The sequence below is a fragment of the Bactrocera dorsalis genome, chromosome 2 (assembly GCF_023373825.1).
Source record: "Bactrocera dorsalis isolate Fly_Bdor chromosome 2, ASM2337382v1, whole genome shotgun sequence".
Classification (NCBI taxonomy): Eukaryota; Metazoa; Arthropoda; class Insecta; order Diptera; family Tephritidae; genus Bactrocera; species Bactrocera dorsalis.
Window position 1 is genome coordinate 3830347 of NC_064304.1, and position 21500 is coordinate 3851846.

The following is a 21500-nucleotide window of genomic DNA, read 5'->3' on the forward strand; positions in this document are numbered from 1 at the left end:
AATTGAAACACATAAATATGTATAGCGCTGAAGATACGTGTATACAAACCCGTATACATGCTTTATCAGCTAAAGCTTCTAATCGTTGATCCAAAATTGAGCTAAATCTGTTTCAGTTGTGTCTTGTGAATATTGCGGCGAAGACGTTGGATTTCAATTGCTGAAACAATGAAGAGCGAGTGTATTATCGAAAAGATAAGAAACAAATTGAAGGATTCTAATCCTGATCGTCGCACTGTCTTAAGTGTATTCCAGTTCAATTTCACCGATGCCGATGGCAAGCTAATTAAAAGTGTGGGTGAGTGTAGACACACAATTATTTGTGCGCTAACCGTAATTGTGGCAAGTATTAATTGATGTTGTTATAGTCTTTGATTTTAAAGATCTAAACATCTATGATGGTACAACAGAAGCGGCGGATGCTGAAATCACCATATCCGATGATGACTTTTATTTAGTGGGCACAAAGGAGACAACATTCGACAAACTCGTGTTCGATGTAAGAATAATTCTTGAAAAATTGTTTTTTTGTTGGTTTTAATATCGCAGATTTTAGAAAAAAGCGCTGGTCAAGGGAGATATGACGGCCATTGACAAGATGCTGGGCAAGTTTCGTTCGGCATCTGACGAAGTGAAGTGATTAAGAAGAGATTTTGCTGAAAGCTGCTAAATTGTTCAACCATTTCTACTAAACTAAATTCCCTAAAATGGAATTGCGATACAAACACGTTCATATCCATACTTATATACACTCCATACTTGCTTATATAATTAATATACTAAAATTGTATGACTGCTAGATAATAATAAAAGTTCATACTTGTAAACATGCATCTAAAATTGTTTCCCAGATAAATTTACACATACATAGTAATCAGCTGTTAAGGCAAGCATTTGTTAACTGCGGAATTCAATAAATGACATTAACTATTGACACACTTGCGTCTACTTATAACCAGTTGCAAGTCCTTGATCCCGTGGCCCACTGCTTCAAATTATCTTAAAAACAAAAACCAAAACAAAAAAAAAATATATATATATTAATGTTATCGCTGAAAATTATCGAAGGGCTAGTCAAAATTTTGATTTTTGTTAATATAACGGCTTCCCAAAAAAAAAAGTAATTGTTTGTGAAAAATTTTGCACTTCAGAGTGGCTTAAAAAATATATTATCAAAAATCATTTGCTTTGGATTATTAACTGTCAAATATGTATGTATATCTAACAAGACGTTTAAAGTTATCGGAGCCGGTTACAGCAATTTAAATTCTTGCATGCGAAACTATTTCCGGTATGACTTCAGATTTTCGGAGAATGTTTGGAAATATATGTATGTATGTACATTCGATATCTAAAAATATGCAAAAAATCGAATTCGTGAAATCCCCAAGTGGATTTAATCCTGTAAATGGAGCAAGAGCGACTGAGGAGGATAAGTTCTTCGGCATTACTAAAAATTAATTGGTTCTCATATGCGCAGCGCTTTAGTTTACTTACAAATAGGCTCTCCCAACAAAATTTGTATATGTATAATGAATATACACAAACGTAGCAGCGTATTTGTATTTCAATAAAATTTTATTTCAACCGATTACAATAAGACTTAAATTAGATTGACATAGCTGCTAATACATAACATGAATGCTTATGTAGTTGACAACATTGAGCCATTGGCTGTTGAAACGAATGGTTATGCATATACATATGTATGTAAATACTCTTACTAACAGAATACAATGGGTTATAAAAATATGTGAACAATGCATACCATAAACTAAACAAATATAATGCATCCTCCGGTTGGTTATTACATATTATATATGTATGTATTTGCGTAGATAAGCACTGCATGTACATAGATATAATAATAGCAATAATAATAATAATAATAATAATAATAATAGCATTGTATACATTTGTTTATTGTTGTTTGAATGCTTGCGTGTACGTTCACGTATAAAATATGGGTTCGATCAACATCGATATATGCAGTTATCGATTAATCTGTATAATTAATTTAAATAACTAAGGCAAATGCTTGTTTGTGGGCATGTAAGTATGTGTTTATATTGTTACTGGTAAATTTAATTGTGACTATCATTATAGCTGCTTAAAACACAATATACAGGGTGTCTGCAGCTTGCACTGCACTTGGCAAATTACTATTTTTCTTGTATTTTGGAATTGATAACGAGTATTTTCTGCATTTTTCAGTGTCTAACTAAAGTATTTTACTGTTATTTTGTATTTATATATTTTGTGTGTGTGTCTTTGTGTGGGTGTAAGCAGGCATGTTTCATATTCAGTGTATTTTCATTATTGTTGTTGTCGTTGTTGTTGTATACATAACAAGTAACTAATTGTATAATTAATGCAAATAACGTAAGAAGTAACGTAATAATCGCGTACGCTCTCTCTACACATACAGAGAAATACAATAATAATTAACAAGACACAAAAGGGTTTCTTTCATCTTTGTTATTTACTTTGATGCTTCAGTTCCCAGCCAACGGTGTTGGGAATGTGTTTTTTTGTGGTTTTGTTTTTATCACCCCTCTGGGCTTTTATTGAGTTTTTTTTTTGTTGTTTTGTATTTGCTTTGAATTAAACACACTAAAAATTACGCGTTCTCTTACACAATCTAATCAATATTTGTTTACGTTTTTGTTTTTTGGTTTTTTGTTTGAGTTTAATATGTATGTATGTGTGTATTTCAAACAGTTTTTGCTGTATTTCAATATTTTATTACAATGCATTAAAATGTTTAGCTCGTTTTATTTTTTCAATAACATATTTCTGTTTGTCTGTCTGCTCTTTATTGTGTGAACTTTTAACCTATCGCATATTATACTTTTATAATTTTACATTACAATATGCTTGTGTTGTGTTATGTTATGCTTGCATCCATGCTTGTTGTCATATTTTATGTATCGATTTTATATTTAATGTTAACATTCAATTGTTTACTTTGGGGATTGTGCTTCCCTCCCCTACTCTGACATTTCATTTTGCTACTTTCGAAGCTGTGTTTTACTGCGCTTTTTCATTTTTATTTGATAAACAGTTTTATTTTTAATTTTAATAACCTTTTAGTTAATATTTTTGATTCTCGATCGTTTTAATGCTTGTTTTTAAATACCCTTGTTTAGATATTGCTACGACTATTTCATTTAGCTTGCATTTCTACTGTTATATTTCATAACTTCTCAGCATAGTTATGTTAGCGTTGGCTTTCAGATGTCTGCAAATCAAGTTATTCACCTTTTTTGCCGAGAGAAATTAACAGTTTCATTGAAAAAATTTAATTTTCATAAAGCAAATTAAAAAAAAAGTTGAGCCAATACAAATTATGCTTTATTTATGTTGTTTTGTCAGCTTTTTCCAACAAGGGCATATGTTTTTTATGCAATTCGCAGTGTTACATAATATATGTATGCAAATACTTATTTTATTACATTTAATTAATTTGATTTGCTTTCTTAATTCAATTTTGACGTTTTTAATTACAATACTTTAACCCTATTTAGCATTAATTTTCTTCGTTAATTTCGCAAACATTTTTAACATCACTTATTTATTGAATTTTTGTTGTTGTTGTAAAACGTACGTGCGCTATGAAACCAATACTTTTATCTATTTTTTTTAATAAATACTCTTTTTAATAACATTTTTTAGTTTTATATGTTTCATGCAGTTATGTAGTTGTGTGTGTGTAAGTGTGCATGTATGTGTGGAAGTAATGTGTTCATTAAATTATATGTATGTATGCACTTTTAGTTGGAAAATAAATAAATATTGGCGATTTTGAACAAAAAAATTAAATAAAAAATTTATTGTTGTTATTAAAAATCACATACATAACGCTTGTGAAGCTTTTTGAGGACTTTGACGAAAAAAAAATAAAAAAAATATTGTTGCGAAGATTTTAAGCTTTTTTAAATTATAGTAAGGGAAGAAAGCAAACATATTTATAAGCACTTTAAGATGAAAGTGCTCCAAAGGTTAACTTGCTTTTAAATATGTATGTATATCATGTTCAGTGTTTTCATTTGTCTCTGTGTGTGAGTGTGTGTGTAAGTAGTTTGGTTCAAATTCATTTAAAAATTATTTCTTCACACCTCTAATGATCTCATTTTATATTATATCGTTTAGTTTTCATTTAATGAATACATTTGTGTCTAATTAAGCATTTTTCTTTAACATTGCCTCCGTGCATTTTTAATAATTATAACTACAATTTATTTAATTCTTTTTAATTAATTTTCAACTCTTTGCTTCGTTTAATCATGTTTTTACTTCTAGTTTATTTAGTTTTTTTTTTTAAATTTACTACCAACATTTAATTTAGTGTTTAACTTTAGTTGCATTCATTAATCTTAATTCTAGGCGAAACTGATATTTTTTAGTTGCTTCTTAACTTTCTTGCCTTTCTACACGATTTTACTTTTTTCCTCTACGCGCTGTGTCTGCAGTTTGCATATGCGAGTACACACGAATGAAAACGAGTACAAAAACATTAAAAATTAATGAAAAAAAAGATGAAAATATATTTTTCTATAATTAAGCGAAATTTTTCGGTGAAAAATATTGCGAATTAAATTTTATTTATTTTTTAATGTTTTCTGTTTAACGATTTTCCAACTTTGGAACTTCATTAGCAAGAAATATAAGCTAAAACAAAAACTTCTTTTAAAATGTGTCGTTTATTTATTTCCTTAACACATGTAAATAAAAAATAATTCATACAAAAAATAAAATAAATAAAATTAAAAAAATAATAATAATAAAATTCTGAATATTTTAATATACATATGTAAGTAAAGGCTTTTAACCCTTTCCATATACATATGTATACTCGTTGCTTGTCTGCCAACAGTCGCGTTATATCAAATTTACTACAATCCCTTTTTATAGCCATTTTCACTGTTATGCTTTCGTTTAATAAATTTTTATCTTTGTTTTACCTAATGCCAGTGTCCAAGGTAAAGATCTCATTATATAATATATATATTTTTATATTTAAGTGCCTTAGTTGCTTGTTATTTAATTACTTATTTTGGAAGATGCAGTTTTGATAGTCACTAATTGATTATTATTATTATTCAGTGTAGTCGCACGACGGCTGAGCAGCAACTCGTCTGTTGTCGGTTTGTTGTCACATTCGTAGTTTTTTACCGTAATAAATACGCAATATTGCCATCAAAAAGGTATTATGTATGAGTGTTTGACTTTTGTTACGTTGTTATGTTGTTACGCTTCTTATGTTTGTTTTTATGGCATTTTACTATCAAATTTGTATGTATGTACTTAAATATGTTTGCTATTTATTTATTTTGTTTATTTACTCGCAATAATACTCGTACGTATTGTTTTTTATTGTATATTTACTAACGTATTGAGCACATTTTAGAATCATTATTATTGATGTGGCATGCTGCTTCATTCTGCGCGTACGCGTTCTTCGTGTTTGCGTGCAAGTGTCTCGAGCGGCTCATGGATGGGGGGATGAGTGTTGTCCTGGGTGTAGAAAAGATAAAGAACGGGTGTAGAAAAGAGATAGAATGCGTGATTTTTTGAGTGAATTGTGAGCGGTTTTTTGTCTCCACTTTGGTTCTTGTTATGGGTGCGTGTGTTTGTCGTTAACAGAATTGAAACATGTATATGCGTTGCTGTTGTTGCTGTTTACCGATCAATGCGGCTGTGGTCTTACGAATAATAAATGTATAATGCTTCTAAATCGTATCAAATATAAAAATCAACAATATTTTGTTTTTCGCCATGAATTCACTTTGAATGAGATTTACCGTTTTATTTTCGTTTACTATTTTATGCTGTTTTATATATAACTTATTCTTTAATTATCTCTAATGAGCCTTTTTATGATTTGTTCTTTTTGTTTTTGTTGTTTTTTTACTATTAATTTTAAATTTATTTCATTTTAGATTTTCCTCTCGCTTCAATTTCGCCTTAAGTTCACTACTTTTTACTTTGTTTCACAATAAAAAGCTTTGTCAAAATGCTATCTCGCTTCCTACCATTCGCAGTACTGTTAACTATTAAATATTAAATTTATGGAAATTATTTTACAACAAGTTATTTTAGGTGATCTTCCAAATGTCGCGTGGACACAAATATGTATATATTATTTTTATACGATTTTTTCTCAAAAATAAAAAAGTCAGTAAAATACCGTTAAACCCAGTCTAAACCCAATAATTTTTCGAGTCTTACATTCCCTTACTATTTAATGAGAAAAGTTCTGCGCCTCTTCTCTTAGTCATTCTCGCTTCCACTCCTTCTGACTGTTTCCTTCAGTTCTCACTAACACTGACTTCTCCGTACCTTTGGCGTTTCGAATTTGCTGCATTTTCCTATTTTCATATTATTTCATGCGACTGTTTGTTGTTATTTGCTTCAAACTTCATATTAATTCGTGGGAATTAGATTTTATTGATTTATGCTGTTATTAAAAACCTGACTTAATGATGTACTCGTACAACTATTATTACTAATGTTTTCGCTAGTAATAATCATTAATGCTTATTATTGTAAATTAAATCTGTTCCTATGCTTGTAAATTCCTATAAAATGCCGCATATTGTTGCAACAATGGGATAACGCCTCTACTGCCGCCCAAAACCTTCGCCAATTGTTAAACGTTTTCCAAATGATGCATTTGCTCCAAGTGGTTCTCCTCATCGTCGAATCGTACGTCGTTAATGAATATCTCGTGCTGCACATTGTCCAGATCGATTTCGTCGTCATCGTCCAGGCCGTCGTCGTCGTTTATTAGTATGCCCGCGCTGAGGCCGTCGACACCTGCAATGCAGATATGCGGCGGTGGTGGTACGCTGGTGGGTGGCAGGGGCGCTGGTGGTATCATCAATGAACCGCTATTGATGCCATGCAGACTACCCGATATGCTCGCACCGCCTTGCAAATGCCGTCGACTGGAACTCAAACCTGACGCGATTGTGCGGAGAGCAGAGATATAATTTATATTTAGTAAATGTGCAATATAAAAGGAAAATAAATAAAAGAAGAAAACCAGAAAATGAAATAAATAAATTTTAAATGACAAAGACAACGATAAGTCATTCTAGGAAAAGTGCTCACTTCTTCGTAGAAAAAAGATACCGTGGTAAGGCGTTATTTTATTGGGACAATCAAAAGACTTAAGACACAAACTTGATGGGGAAACATCATACCAAATTCTTTGTTTTAGAAAGAGAGTGACGAATTGTTTTACATAAAATTATAGACGATAAATAAAGGGTTTGAAATTCACATATTCGTTGGAGATAAAAAAAGCAAAAATAGTTCACTTCGGCTGCTCCGAAGCTATAATGCCTGTATAAGAATCTTTATCTTGATTTTGATAAATCAGTTCGTATTTCAGCTATATGTTGTGGGACCAATATCTAAAATGTTTTATTTATATGACAGTTATATGAACAATTTCGACAAATGGGCTGCTTCTTGGAGACAAAAAGGCGTATAAAATTTTCAGATCGATATCTTAAAAACTGAGGGACTAGCTCGCTCATATACAAAAGCGGCAGACAGAGAAAAGACAGACAGATAACATTGGCTAAATCGGGTCATATGGTCTGGGACGATTCCTTCTAGGTGTTACAAGCTTAGTGCCAAACTTAATATACCTTTTTATAACTGCCCCTTTTATCGCTCCAATTATTCTATTTTTTCTTCTTCAAAATATCAAAAACTCATTTTAACTGCATGAAATTTCAAAGCATGTCTTAAGTTTTGGACATTACCTGTTGACGTGACAAAATTCATAACCAAGAAAATGTGTAAATTAAGATGTGTAGATTGACTAAAATTTTTTAAAAACTGAAAATACAAAAACAACAAAATTCACGATTTTGAAATTAAGTACAACATCAAGAAGGATATCGTTCGCGCAGCACGTGCATGTGCCGAACTTACCAGTTGCGCTGGTTTGTGAATCGTAATGCGCATTGCGATGCAGGCCCAGTTGGCGCACATGCGCTCTACGTTTTCTTTTGGAGTGACAGAGTGTGCATAGGAGACAGATTAGGAACGAGACGACGATTAGTGTTATTATAATTAGAACGCCGTGATCCTCCTCGGGCGCTTGTGTGGTACCTTTTGGCGCGCATATCATGCAGGAACACACCAAAACGACGACGAAAGTCCAAACGGTTTCGTCAAAGATTTCGTTGCACGCGATTTTTGTTTTCAGAAAAGACAAAGTAAGAAGATTTTAACTTATTAGTGAACTGCTATAAATTGCTGTGAAATATTTCTTAATAATAACAATAAATATTTGTATTTTCAATAACTCATATTTAGGGCTGTTTGTATTTAAATATATAGCGATAATTACATACATACTTAGATGTGCATGTACTTTCATTTATTTTGCTTTTATAAGTTCTAAAATTAAATTGGTTGATTAGTATTGTATTTAGATAGAGTTTCAATGTGTTACCGATAAAGATGGCAGATGGAAAATGTCAAGTGGGAGTTTTTTTCGGAAATGTTTAACGAATTGATGGAATCATTATGTAATGAATACGTTGGCAAAAGAGCAATTAAATTTTTCGATGAGTGATGTGCGTGCTGTGCAATTATTTGTGGCTCGAGCATACAAACATACATACTTCTTCTCTTACTTGAAACTAAAGGAACGACTATAACCAAATACATGCGAATGTTTGTGTCGAAAGTGTTTTGAAATGGCGATTACAAACGTGTGCAAAAACATAGAATAATCAAGTGAAAAAACGCACAAATTATTAAATTCACTATCTTAGTATCAACCCATAGATTTGGGGTTTAGGTTAACGATGTTAATAAGATTTTTTAATTTATTTGTATTTTATTTGATAAAAAAAAGCAAAAATACCATCTCATAAAAATTTTATCGAAATTTATATTTTTTTTTTCTTGAAAATTTATCTGGCGATCAATTTCATTGAGATAATGTTAACAATAAGTTAACTTGCAACTTTTTTGAAGATGGGCTCAGGAGATCTTCTTTATTATGAAGTCATCGAAAACTTCCCTCATGGGAGTTGTTTGTCTACCTTTGTTAATAACGTCAACAGCGAAATAGTTGAAAAAACAGTATGTTATGATAATATGCTAGAAGATTTAAATCTTTTGCAAAAACGATGCCGCGCAAAGGTCGAAGAGATGCTTGACAACGTAACTGTAACAACAATGGAAAAGCGCTTCAAAAATAAGCCGAAACAAAAAAAAAAAAACGGGTGAAAGTCGGTGAAGAATCAAGTTGATTTCCATTGGTCTTTTGATTGAGTCATCGCTCTGACACCAAAATCGGGAGCTTTGGCTCTCGATGTATTTTTTCTGAACTCAAAACTGAAAAATGCGCTTCGGTGAATCCGTCATTAGTCCATTGAAGCCATTGAAGGCCATTCACTGACGGCACCGACGCAACCGAGACTTATAGCTGGTGTCTATAATAACATTGGAATAATCGTTGGTATTCTTATATTGGCTCAAAAGGAACCTATTTTGAATTTTTGTCAGTCTTGGCCATATTTGATGAGTTAGTAACTGGGGTATTGATTCAATTAATTTTTTTTATGGTCTGAATAACTACAAATCAAAAGAAAATTTATGTTTTGGTATTTATAGTAATTCTAATAAAATAATGTACAAATAGACATCTAATGGACAATGGAATAAATTGTTATTTTTATTTAAGTATTATTCCTTTTTATACCCTATAACGATTGTTAAAAGTTTATTCATCGTGAAAAGTTCTAGCCATTTGCTGAAATTCGTAGCGTAAGACGAATAGAAGCCAGAAGTTTTTTAGTTTGCTATCAAATTATTTAAAATAAAAATAACTCAAACGGTGCTGAAGTCATATAAAATGGCCCATAAACCGACGAGTCAAAATAAAAACTAAGCATTTTTGAATAAATTCCGAGTACGTATAGCATTGTCGGCAATTTAAAGCATTTTTTACGGGAATTTTCCAAAGCTACTTCAACAAAGAAGACAACAAGGACGGCAATTTAAACAATATGGTATTACTATTCTAAAACACTAAGAGCCAATTTCTCAATGTCTTAATTTGTCAGTTAAGTTCTGGTTAGTTCAACCAAGACTCCTTCTTTCGGTAAATGAGCTTCTTTTGCCAGAACTTAACTGCTTCACCACAACTTGGCTGCTAGCGAGACATTGCGAAAACGGTCCTTAATTGTGTATGCAGTTCTATGTTTGTTTGGTTTAAGCGTTGCATAATGTGAGGGGAGCGAGTATGATTTTAAAAGATTCTTCAATGTTTGTGTGGATGCACGAGTTTACGATGAGTGAGGGCTGTATGGGTGGTATGGGTTGTATGGGGTGGTCTACAGAGTGCCATTTACTAGCGAGTACTAACGAGTTTATGTCAACATGTTTGTATGTACATAGAGTGTATATATATGAATAATATTCATAGTATTCATTACAGAAATTAGTGTGTAAGCGTGTTATAAAACTATGTACCAAAAAGAGTTAAGAGTAAAGATTTGTTGTATAGTTGTTAGTATTTGAAAAGACTCACGTGTTTCTGAATCAAAGATGACTTATTTGTATGCGAAAAATGTTTTAGTTTAGAGTTTTGTAATTGCAACAATTTCAAACGGTAAACTGAAAGTGGCTTTGGGCGCGCCTCATCAGCCGTAAGTGTAGTTTTTAAAGGATCATGTTTCGCTTGAGTTGATTTAGCAATTTCAACAAGTTCAAAAATGATTGCGAATCGACAATTTATACTTTGTTTTTGTGTTGTTGAGAACAATGCAAGTAATCGTATACTTTAGATTTTATTTTGTTTCTTTAAAGTTTTGTGATGTGACACTTAAAAGTGCGCATTTAAAATTGTAAGAATCGCGCCACGCCAATTGCTAAACCAATAAGTTGTATTAATGATGGCACCAGAGGTGTATTTCCGTCGCCTGGGCGTATAAGTATGCGGAAGGCGTTAAAGAGAGAAAGAAAAGTTAATAAAAAGAGGAAGAGGAAGAAGCAAGTAGCACACAACAAACAATTGCAAATATTTTTTTTTTTATTTTGGTTGAATTGGAAAATTTAAATAGAAAGACACAAAGATGAGAATGAAAAGGAATTATACAACGGATGAGTTTGAAGAAGACCAGCATGAGCAAGTAGAAGAGAAAATGGGGAAAAAGAATAGAAACAATGGTTTTGTGAATAAATCTTGAAGTAAAATAACGACGAAAGATTTATATGGAGTGATAAAATTCGATTAAATTTATTATGAGTTTTCAAACACACAAACATACTCGTAAATAAGTATATGTGAGTTAGCAAAGAAGACAAATCTAAAAGATAGTACTACGCTTTACAACCTTATGTCATATTTTTCTAATTTTTTTTATTTTGAACACATTAGTTCATCTTTTCTAAGGCTTCACAAAGGACAACATATAGCAGTCCACGTGTGATCTTTGATCAACCTAACTTAACCTCAGTAATTCTCCAGCTGAGTGGTGCATTTAAAGGATTTTATCTCCATGAGGTGGAATTTGTATTGCCAACAGTACAACAGTTATATCTATAATTAAGAATTAATCGTTTAGATCTAGTATTGAAGGAGAGCTCCACCCTTTCCATTCTTTACAAAGATATTCCTAAAACAGTCATGTAGAAGTTAAGCAACTAAACAATGACATACATATATCAATTGGAGCTAAAGTAATGGTATTTTGTGTTGAGTAACCTTAATTTGTAGAGAGTTTTTTTGTTTATAGATTGACTGAAATGAGAGCAGATTAAGTTTTGAGACCTATCGTATCCATTTCATGTATATAGACGACTTCACAAATTTCTTAAAGATTTTCAAACCTCTAAACTGTAGAGAGTAGCGAATCGAACAAAGCTATACCAACTCTTTAAAGAGACATCATTTCTAACGCATGCGCAATTATTTACGTTGTCCTTCTTTTTTTGGCGGAACTATAAAAAAATTATTTATGTTCCAATTTTTTACTGCTGTTTCTCATTCAAGCCTTTCATAGTAGGAAAACTGATCTAAAAGCCTAAGTTTTACAATAGATGTACAGATATCAAACTTAAGTATATTTATGTACATGGACAAGTGATGAAATATACAGAATTGAAAATGTAATCTGTGAAAAATGCTTCAAACAATTTGATAAAAGTGCAGTGCGAATATGCAAGTTCAGTGTACAGAGATTTGTTTAGACCCATATAACAAACTAAATACAAAAAGGACATGTGTATGGTATTTAATTTATTTTTGATTTTTCTTCAAAAAATTTTCTTTCGAAATGACATATGAGATTTAATTTATTTTCGATTTTTCTTCAAACAATTTTTTCCCAGCATTAAGCATTTTTGGTAGTTTTAGGTTATGTAAACGAACTCAAATGCAATTTTCGGACCATCGACTTGTGTCATGTCTCTTTTTGTATCTAGCATGCGATAAATATTTATTTATCCTTTTATTATGAAACATTTTAATAATTTTCATTGTTTATGTGGGTGTTTATATTTAAATAAAGTATTTAAGTTGTTTACGTTTATTGTTGTTGAACAATTGATTAACATCTGTTTAGACTATAAGTAATGTATTGTAAGTAATATTTATAGATTAGGATTTAATATTGTTATTTATAAGGCAGAAAACTATTTTAGTAAATTTAAATTGTGTCGTCAGGTTCAAGTTTGCTTGTGAAAAATTTTAATAAATAAAAACTTAGCGAAGAGCAAAGTGAAATAGAAATAATAAAAAAATATTTCAATTTTAAAAGAGAGAAAGAACGCATTTCGAAAATGAGGTGGAAGCTTTGCCAAAGATGTGACTTTAGTATGTCCGATTTATTGACCAATAAAATGAATACAAATATGTTATAGTATAAGTGTTGGATTTTATTTAGTTAGAATTTCGTTTGATTTCTTATGCATTCGAAAAATGTAGTATATGTATGTAACAGTATACGTTTGGTTATGAAAACAGTTACATTTCGGGTATGTGAAAACTAATTGAAAGGACTTTATTAAATTACTTTTGCAAATGTATGTTAAAAATTGAGTTTTGAAAGTATACTATTTTAAATATTTAATTTTTATAAAGTTTGGTTTTTATTAGTAATTTTAATAGTAAAAATGTATACTATACTACAGTTATGAAATTAGTTGTACAAGTATTTCGAAATGAATATATTTGAACAAAATCCATTAATTTCCATCTGTCTTGTTAAGTACCGAATCATTGGTCGGAAATCAACTGAAATTGTAAACTTAAGAAGAAGAAAACTTAAAATTAAATAAAAGTAAATAAGAAAAAAATGAACTGAACCGTTCGACTCACTCACGACTCACAGTGCAATTCGTCACTATCATCACCGGGACCACAGTTTTTGACGCCATCGCAACGTAGCTTATCGGAAATGCAGTAGCCCACGTCGCATTGGAAGTGGTATGTTGATTCACAGAGCAGTCCAATGGACGGGGGTCCAGGACCAGAGTCTTGTATTTCAGTCCATACAATGCGGAAGCCCTGCAAACCAGCGAAGTCAAATAATTATTTAAATACATATTAAATTTAAATATCAACAATCAACAGTTAAAAATTTTTAAGTAATGTTAAAGTGGGCAACGAAGAAAAAACAACAAACTGTAAGATCAGTAAAATAAGGGAAAATTTACGTACCGGAGCACCAACGGTTTTGTCGCTGGTTGTGAAACTGATACGAGCAGTTTGTCCAGTGGAAATATAATACCACTGTTCTATAAGTGGCTTTTCACCACACAATTCCAATGGCGGTTGGTCTGAATCGACATTGACCCAAAGTCGCAAAACAGCAGCAGGACAGCCACGATCTATAGAGACAAAATATATTTACTTAAGCCTTAAATATATTTAGAGCAGCGCTCTGGATACTCACTTGCTGGATCACCTTCGATGGAGAAGTGCTCAAAGTTAATTGATAACTTATAACCCGGCCGTGCCGTCATTATCCAATTGCATGCCATTGAAGCCATGCCACGACTGGGTGCCTTATAGCCTGCTGGGTAGTTGGGAGAGGTGATAATACCCGAGTCTTGACCTGAGAAGTTGCCACCACATTCGGCCACATCGGAGCGCGGAGATTCGAAAAAGTAGCGCGCTTTGAAGCCGCTAGCCACGTTCTCTTGATCCGTATGCAATGTGATACGCAGACCCACCGCACCCCTTGGGCTCTCAACGGGGCCGGGTGCTGTCAGACCACAGTAGCGACCAAGAAAACGATCGTTGTTATCACGATAAACAACATACATTTCCAGCCAGTCTTCAAAGCAAGCGCTAGAACTGCGTAGACATAGAATGTATAATAATATTGATGAAAATTAGTTTGGAGCCTTGAAATGAAAATACATTAAGTAAAACGCTATCCTTTACCCATAAGCTCCAGCTGTTGCATTTGAGTTACCATCCGCTTTAATTTTGAAATGATCGAAGACGATCGTGACCTGCTCATTCGGTTCACCTAGAAACAGATACGAACAATTCGTGTCCGACGGGTAGTTGGATGGATAGCGAGGACTGTTCAGTTCTCCACGTTTCTTTGAACTGCTCACATATGTGAAGCTACACGTGCCATCGGGAGCGGCAGTGCCAGGTATTTTATATTCAGTTTCAAAGGTGTATTTACCCTTGAAACCGCGACCCTGTAGCTCACCCGAACTGAAGACCATTGCCAAGCGTGGTCCATCGCTAAGAACTCGTTGCGTTTCATTGCCACATAACTCATAGTCAAATTTGTCATAGGCATCGGCCGTTTCCTGTCCCTTCAAATAGATTTTAAGATAACCGTCTGTGCAATTGGACCTATGCATATAAAAGAGAGTTTACTGTTGAGTTTTGTGCTTTGAGTTTAGTTTAGCTGTTTTAATTACTTACTCGCTTTTATCCTTGTGCTCTACCTTGGGTATATTGAAAGATGAAAACTCCAGACGCACACGTTCCAGATGCTGCGCATCTTGCATGCCGTAAATGAAGTATCTTGTGGAAGTTTTGGAAATAAATTTAATTTTTAATCAAGTCAGAAAGTCTAAAGTTCGAAACTTTAAAATGCAGTTAGGAAATATAGTTTTTGTAATCGAACTTGAATGATATTAAGTCGTATAATCCCAACAGCTTGCGATAATATAAACACTTTTAGTTATACAATGATAGCCGTTCATGGGTACTTACCTACACACAGTTTTCTGTATATATGGATAGGGATAATTTGGTGAGAGCACAAAACCCGTTGATTCCTTTCTCGATAATATCTTTTGATCACATTCCGAGCCACGTATGTGAATGCCATCATTTTCACCTAATTTTTCATAATTTTGTTTGTAGTAAGTAGTTTGATAATGCACGCCGATTAAATATTTTTGTTGAGCGAAGCATTGTTGTTGCATTTCAGTGTAGTTATTAAGTGAGCAGAGGTGATTAGGGGATTTTGGGAAACAAAGTGGTAAAGAGACGAGTTATTAGGCATGTAATTGAGTTCCAATAAATTGTTGTAAAATTTTTATATCAATTTAATATGTTGCAGATTTCTAATTAAAGCTAATATAGGCAGTGTTAATAGTAGGTATTTTGTGGATACTAAAATGCACCAAAAATCTACGCTGCTTGCGCATGATCTACAATCACATACATACAGCTAAAAATGTGCTCGTACCGAAGTACTCTGGTTTGTTTAAAGTTGTGTGTGGAGCTGTGAACTCGAAAAAAAGAAGCTTATATGTAATTTTCTATTCGAATGGCATGCTCAAGTTACTGCAGTTTATTTTGGAACGCAATACAACTGCATCCAAGTTCATATTTCCATATGGAATATTACTTTCAATACACCTTTCCTGTGATTTGACAGATCAATTGGTTATTTGTATATTAACCAATGAATGGTCAATACAATTTCAATTCCAAGGACTGTAAAAGATGGGAATACCTTCAGTACAACGATAATTTGCCTAAAATTTTTTTTTCGAGCATTTGATTTTTAATTTTGAAAAAAAAAAAAAATAATAACTTCCTAACTACATTTATAAAACTTAATGCAGCATTTGCAGATTGCTTGGTCATTCCATATCGTTGACCTATAGATTTTTACATGAAGTGATATTTCCACCCAATTATAAAGGTCAGCTAGAATTTTAATGCTCATTTTCCATTTTCGTCCTTTACCAACTTCATAATTGATCCATATTCAAGACTTCTTCAAAAAAAAATCCTGTTTTAATCCCTTAAGCAACCAGAATCTTATCAACAAACCAAAAGTGGTGCAAGTTTCGGTGCACTTTACAGTTTGACGAACATCAATGATTACGAATTACGAATTACTTACGTATAAAATCTAATTTAACAAAACTTTCGCTAAATTCATAAATTCCTTTAAAGCCACGATTTTGGGTATTCGCTGTTCTCGGCAATGTATAAAAATGAACAAAAAGGCTCGATTCGCTTGAGTATAAAACTAAATTCCTTTGCTGTCCGCAATATGTACCAATTAATGCTGACGAATTATCGGGACCATCATACACTTTGACATAGTCAAATGGGCAGCTGTTGAGTAGACAGACAGTTTTCAATTAGCATTATCCAATTCAGTGCACAAACATGCATACAATAAGCATAGTGGAGCGCCAGTGCTGTGTATGCATGTTTGTAACTAAATTAGTTTGTCCAGCATTCAGAGGTACTCACTGTGGTCCACCAAAAAATAGATCAAAATCTCGAAATTCTAATCTAACTCTTTGATTCGATTCGCCGAGGAATTGATATGTGCATGACATATCTTTTGGATAGGCACCCGGATAGGTTGGCGATATGAGTGCCCCAGTTTTATTGATACTCATGCTAGGCGTAATGGTGTAGGAACATGGTGAACCCGCTATTGGTATACCAATTTCATATTCAGCTGAGAGAACGAACAATTACATTACATTACATTATATTAAACAGTTTAAATATTGTATACGTTTAAATAGTCGGTATGCATACCTATATATGTATGCAGTTTGTTACATTTTAACCGAAAGTACTTACATGCATTTATAAATCTATAAGTTCCTTCGAATAAGTCGGGTGTTGATACATTTTTATTGGTAAAAAATGAGATGGCTATAGCTCGGTACATGGAGATACGTCGTCGCGGCGGTATTGTACCGCAATATCGTCCACCAAACGGTGAATTTATTAGTTCAGCTGGATCTGACGACTGCACTTCCGAATATATATCCATGTACTCGTGAACACAGCTAAAAGACGAACAAGAGTATTTTCTATATTGTAGCGAGTGAAATTTAAAAATTTGCTAACTAAAATATAATTATAGAATAAAGCTTTCTATGCTTCATAGAAAGATCTCTGAGAACACACAGGTATCATGTTTGATTTATACATACCCTGTGTATAAGAATAAATTTATATCTGATTTTATATTTGATTAAGGATTCATATTTATATTATCTAAAATAAAAGGGGTTATGGGTTTCAAATAATCGATTTTTTTAGTGCCTTATTAAATTATGGAACACTTCTAGAATATTTTCCTAAATTTTGAATTTGATCCGAGTAGCAGTTTCGGAGGTACAGCCCTAAGAACATAGACGCGTTTTTCTCGAAGCTGTGTTTTTGAAGTCGGTTGGCAAGATTTCTCGAGAACTATCTAACCGATCTTCATGAAATTTTGCACAGGTCTTTGAGATACAATTTGGAAGACTTGGACGAAGGTTTTTTATTTCGATTACAATTATTTTTTTCACTTTAGAAGATCCTGTAAGGAGTTATCCTGCCAAAGCGGATACATATTTTTTCCAAGGCATGTTTGTAACAAAAAAAATTCTATCAAATTTTTGATTTTTTACATGAGAAAAAAATTGTTAAATAAAGGCTGTACTTTACGCGAGTAAACCCATGTAATCCTTAAAGTATGATTATAAAACTTTCACAGGAAAATGTAACTGGTACAAAGATAGTTTTATCTACTGTCCTATTCCTTATTTTCTTAATATCTGATTATTTTGTGGGCGGGTTCTTATTCTTAGTCTACGCTTTTCTCTTAGTCAGTCATGTTTCAGAAGTACGGAAAACAGTTAGTTTTAAAGCCAACCCTCTAAGAACACTCCGTATTTCTCGTAAAGAGAATAGAAGCCATTTGGACGGATGATGTTCCTAGAGTGAGAAAACAATTGGGATTGAAAATGAAGAGAATGCAATGGACGTGTTGGATTGAAGTCAACTGTAATTAGTCTTTTGGACAATTTTTGAGAAACTAAAGATTTGTATGAGCGTTGGAGAGAAGCGAATTGAACAAACTATACCTGTACCAGATTGACAAACAAACAAATAGACAAGGTAGCCTTCTGTTCTATGACTAACTCTTTAGTAGCTCCTTAAGTTTCTTTTCTATGAACAATTATTTTTTATTTAATTTTTTTAAAAAATGTGTTTTTTTAAGGTGCAGCCAGAATAGAGAAACGCTATAGCTTATAGTATACAAAATATATTAATAACTTTTTAACATTTTAATAAAGAAAACGTCAATAATTTCTACTTACGCTGGTAATTCACCGACGGCGGAACCGCTGCAAATAAAAGAGTAAATAATAATTTAAAAGTTAATTTGCAAGTAATTAAATTTGAATAATTCAAACGAAATCCAACTGAAATTCGCGCTGTTATGCAAATTAGCGGCAAGTAATTACGTTCTTATTTTTGCATTCCTTCATTACTTACTCTGGTGGACTTCCTCTTAAATTAAACGATGTAAAAAGTACTTCGACGCGTTGCCCGGGTCCTGCTAGGAAAGTGTACAAGCACTGACGCGAATGGTTTTTGTGATTGTGCAGCAGCGGCGCGGTGAATGTGCCATTCTGTGGGCCGCCAATACGTGAAACGAATGTCTGGTCGCATTCTGTGGCGAGGAAAATGCACAAATGCAAAAGTGAAATGTAAATCCAACGGTAATCAATGGAATGGAAAAATATTATATGCATTGTATGTGAAATGGCGAAATGGAAAATTGGAAACGCGTTAATCAAACTCAAGAATTTTTACGCTCACTTGTGTAGATTGGTTTTTAATGAAGATAAAATGCAACAAAGTAATCACAGCTCTCACATACATAAGCAAATCTATTACATATATATATACATATAAATATGTTAAAGTGTCTTTGTGTAAACTTATAGATAGACACCGCTGTCTTAAGAAAAATGTTACGTAACTGAACAACCTAAGCCGCAACAAACAACACTCAGCAACAAAACGAATGACAAGAATTGCAACTAGAGCAGCATCTTACATAGTGTGTACGTGTAAGTATTAGAGGAGTCTGTTGTTTCCTTCGAGTAACGGCAAGTGTGCTGTCGTTACATTTATAAAAATATAAAGGTGTTGTTGGGCGTGTGAGTGTGGTGTTTAGTATGGTAGAGTAGCCATTTGTTTCCATTTATCTTTGTATTTGCATTTTCAATTGAGTTGGCATAAGATATCATGAAATTGGAATCGTAAATCAGTATTTGTTGCAGTAGAAGCACTCTATGCGCATGCACTTTCGATTCGAATCAACATAAAGTTAAGGCATATTCATACAAACACCAAGCTGCTATTGCATGTATTCATATGTACATATGTATATGTAGTATGCTACATAGAGAACATGAAACTCATTGGAAATGCATTGCAATCCATTAATAATCGATACTTGAAAGGAACGAAAGAAACGCTTAGAAATGCAACTGAAAAGAAACACAACCTACTTGGCGGTTTTGTTGGTCTCGGCAGAGTTTCCAAGTAAGCCACAACGGGTATCCAAGGATGCGCCGCTGGATTTGGACCGCCGTTGGCTCTTAATTCAGAAGCAGCAACTGCCGGGATAGACAAAAAGCAAATACAAATATACGTTCATTCTTATGCAGGAGTATAGGCACATACATATAAAGAAATTGTAAAATGCTGAGTATTCATAAAAGGCAGTAAATCAGTGGATCAGTGAAGATTGTAGCGAATATTTGCTGAGAATATGTAAGGGTGACAAAGAGTCTTGTGTTTATGAGTATTTGCGGTGTTTTTGACAATCTTTCATTACTTCCCGTTAGCTGCGACTTGAAAAAAACCATTTTGTGGTATTTACATCATATATGTATGTATGTGTATAAAATATTTTTGGTGTCAAAGATTGAGTTCAAATAGTGTACGATTGATTTCAAAAGTAAAATGTTTTCGTTTTCATCTAAGTGCATATGTATGTATATTTAAAAGCTTTTGAAAGTTTGATTATTAATTTTTTATACTGCTTGTTTGTTTTTTTTTTACTTATAACGGGTGATCCAAGTAGAATAGACATTTTTTGACATATCACGCGTGAGTTGTGTCAAAATGTCATGTTATTTTTGTTCAGTATTGTTTGACATTTAATCATGGAAGGACTTACGCCTGAACAAAAAACTCATCGTTACAACAGATCATTCAACTTTATTACGAAAATTCACGTTCTGTAAAGAATGTGTTTCGCGCGCTTCGCGCAACTTATGGTCAACACGCCTACTCAGTGTACTCGTACTATTCTCATTTCGAGTCAAATCTTGAGACCCAGCATTCATTACGAATAGAACTACTAGACCAAATCCACCATACAGTGAAGAAAATATACAAGGCACCCGTAGCTGTGAGTGTATACGAAGACCCTGTAGAGTCGATTCTACGCCGCTCGCAACAACTTGGACTGACGCATGGAATGCCTTGGCGCATTTTACGTCGAGATCTTAAGTTGAAATCGTACAAAATAAAGCTTGGGCAAGAACAGAAGCTATTTGACCTTTATATTGCTTCGCTCTATGGGCTCCATCCAAATTCCAAAAAGATCTGAAGTTTTCGAACAAAATTGCCGCCGCATTTGGAAGAGAGAGAAACTAGAATATATTCAATAGCTGTCATTTGAACCAGAAAAAGCAACTGTTTGGTGTGGTTTGTGAATGATGATTCATTTGATCTATATGATAGTTATAATACATTTGTGGGGGTCTCCTGGAGGTCGACTACAGGGTCAAGAGAATTCAAATTTTTTGGAAACGAATTGCCGATTATTAAATTAAGGGGTCAGTAGAGTAATCCTTTTCCAATTTTTTTTATTGCTTTATCTGTTCTCTTATACCTTTAGAAGTAATGTAGAAACCCACTTTACCATTGGAAGGTTTCGAAAAAGGCCCAAAAGTAATAATACCGTTCGGAGTGCACACCTCAAACTTTAAGCGCGTTTTTCTCAAAAGACATTTTTTTAAACCGCCCGACATGATTCTGGTCGAACTACTCAACCGATTTGCTTATCTTTTTTTTTTGAATGTTCACAAAACGCTGAAAAAATGTATTTATACACTTCACGATGTACCTCATGATATGTGAAAAAAGTTCTATTGTAGAATAAAAATTTATATGAAAAAAATGGGCCGAATTGCCCTACTGAACCCTTAAA

The 21500-nt window shown here is 33.0% G+C and overlaps 2 protein-coding genes across 13 annotated transcripts in view; one reads left to right on the forward strand and one right to left on the reverse strand.

Moving 5' to 3' along the window:
• The first annotated feature begins 37 nt into the window (after positions 1-37).
• Positions 38-934, forward strand: LOC105226738 (uncharacterized). Of its 4 annotated transcripts, none has more exons than XM_029550417.2 (3): positions 38-298; positions 384-499; positions 550-934. In XM_029550417.2, exons 1-3 carry the CDS (start codon positions 169-171, stop codon positions 592-594), a joined length of 291 nt encoding a protein of 96 aa, XP_029406277.2. In that variant the 5' UTR covers positions 38-168; the 3' UTR covers positions 595-934. The 4 variants fall into 4 exon arrangements, with proteins under 4 accessions (XP_029406277.2, XP_011204056.2, XP_029406276.2 ...); XM_011205754.4 differs by having other exon boundaries at positions 50-298; positions 557-934; XM_029550416.2 differs by having other exon boundaries at positions 60-298; positions 369-499.
• Positions 935-1559: 625 nt separating this feature from the next.
• Positions 1560-21500, reverse strand: part of LOC105226800 (cubilin) — a 97865-nt gene continuing 77924 nt past the window's right edge. For 2 of the 9 annotated variants that reach the window (XM_049448549.1, XM_049448548.1), the window contains 13 exons: positions 18764-18941; positions 18586-18612; positions 17072-17283; positions 16730-16943; positions 16371-16588; positions 15224-15350; positions 14930-15031; positions 14429-14857; positions 13935-14338; positions 13700-13869; positions 13369-13546; positions 7951-8130; positions 1560-6963 (listed from right to left, as the gene is read on the reverse strand). In XM_049448549.1, the coding sequence (XP_049304506.1) occupies positions 6653-6963; positions 7951-8130; positions 13369-13546; positions 13700-13869; positions 13935-14338; positions 14429-14857; positions 14930-15031; positions 15224-15350; positions 16371-16588; positions 16730-16943; positions 17072-17283; positions 18586-18612; positions 18764-18941 (2750 nt within the window). In that variant the 3' untranslated portion in view covers positions 1560-6652. Of the gene's footprint in view, positions 6964-7778; positions 7855-7950; positions 8131-10567; positions 10959-11982; positions 13287-13357; positions 13547-13699; positions 13870-13934; positions 14339-14428; positions 14858-14929; positions 15032-15223; positions 15351-16370; positions 16589-16729; positions 16944-17071; positions 17284-18585; positions 18613-18763; positions 18942-19788; positions 19897-21500 lie in introns of those variants that run through there. The other 7 variants (XR_007421741.1, XM_049448547.1, XR_007421742.1 and 4 more) reach the window with 7 other exon arrangements.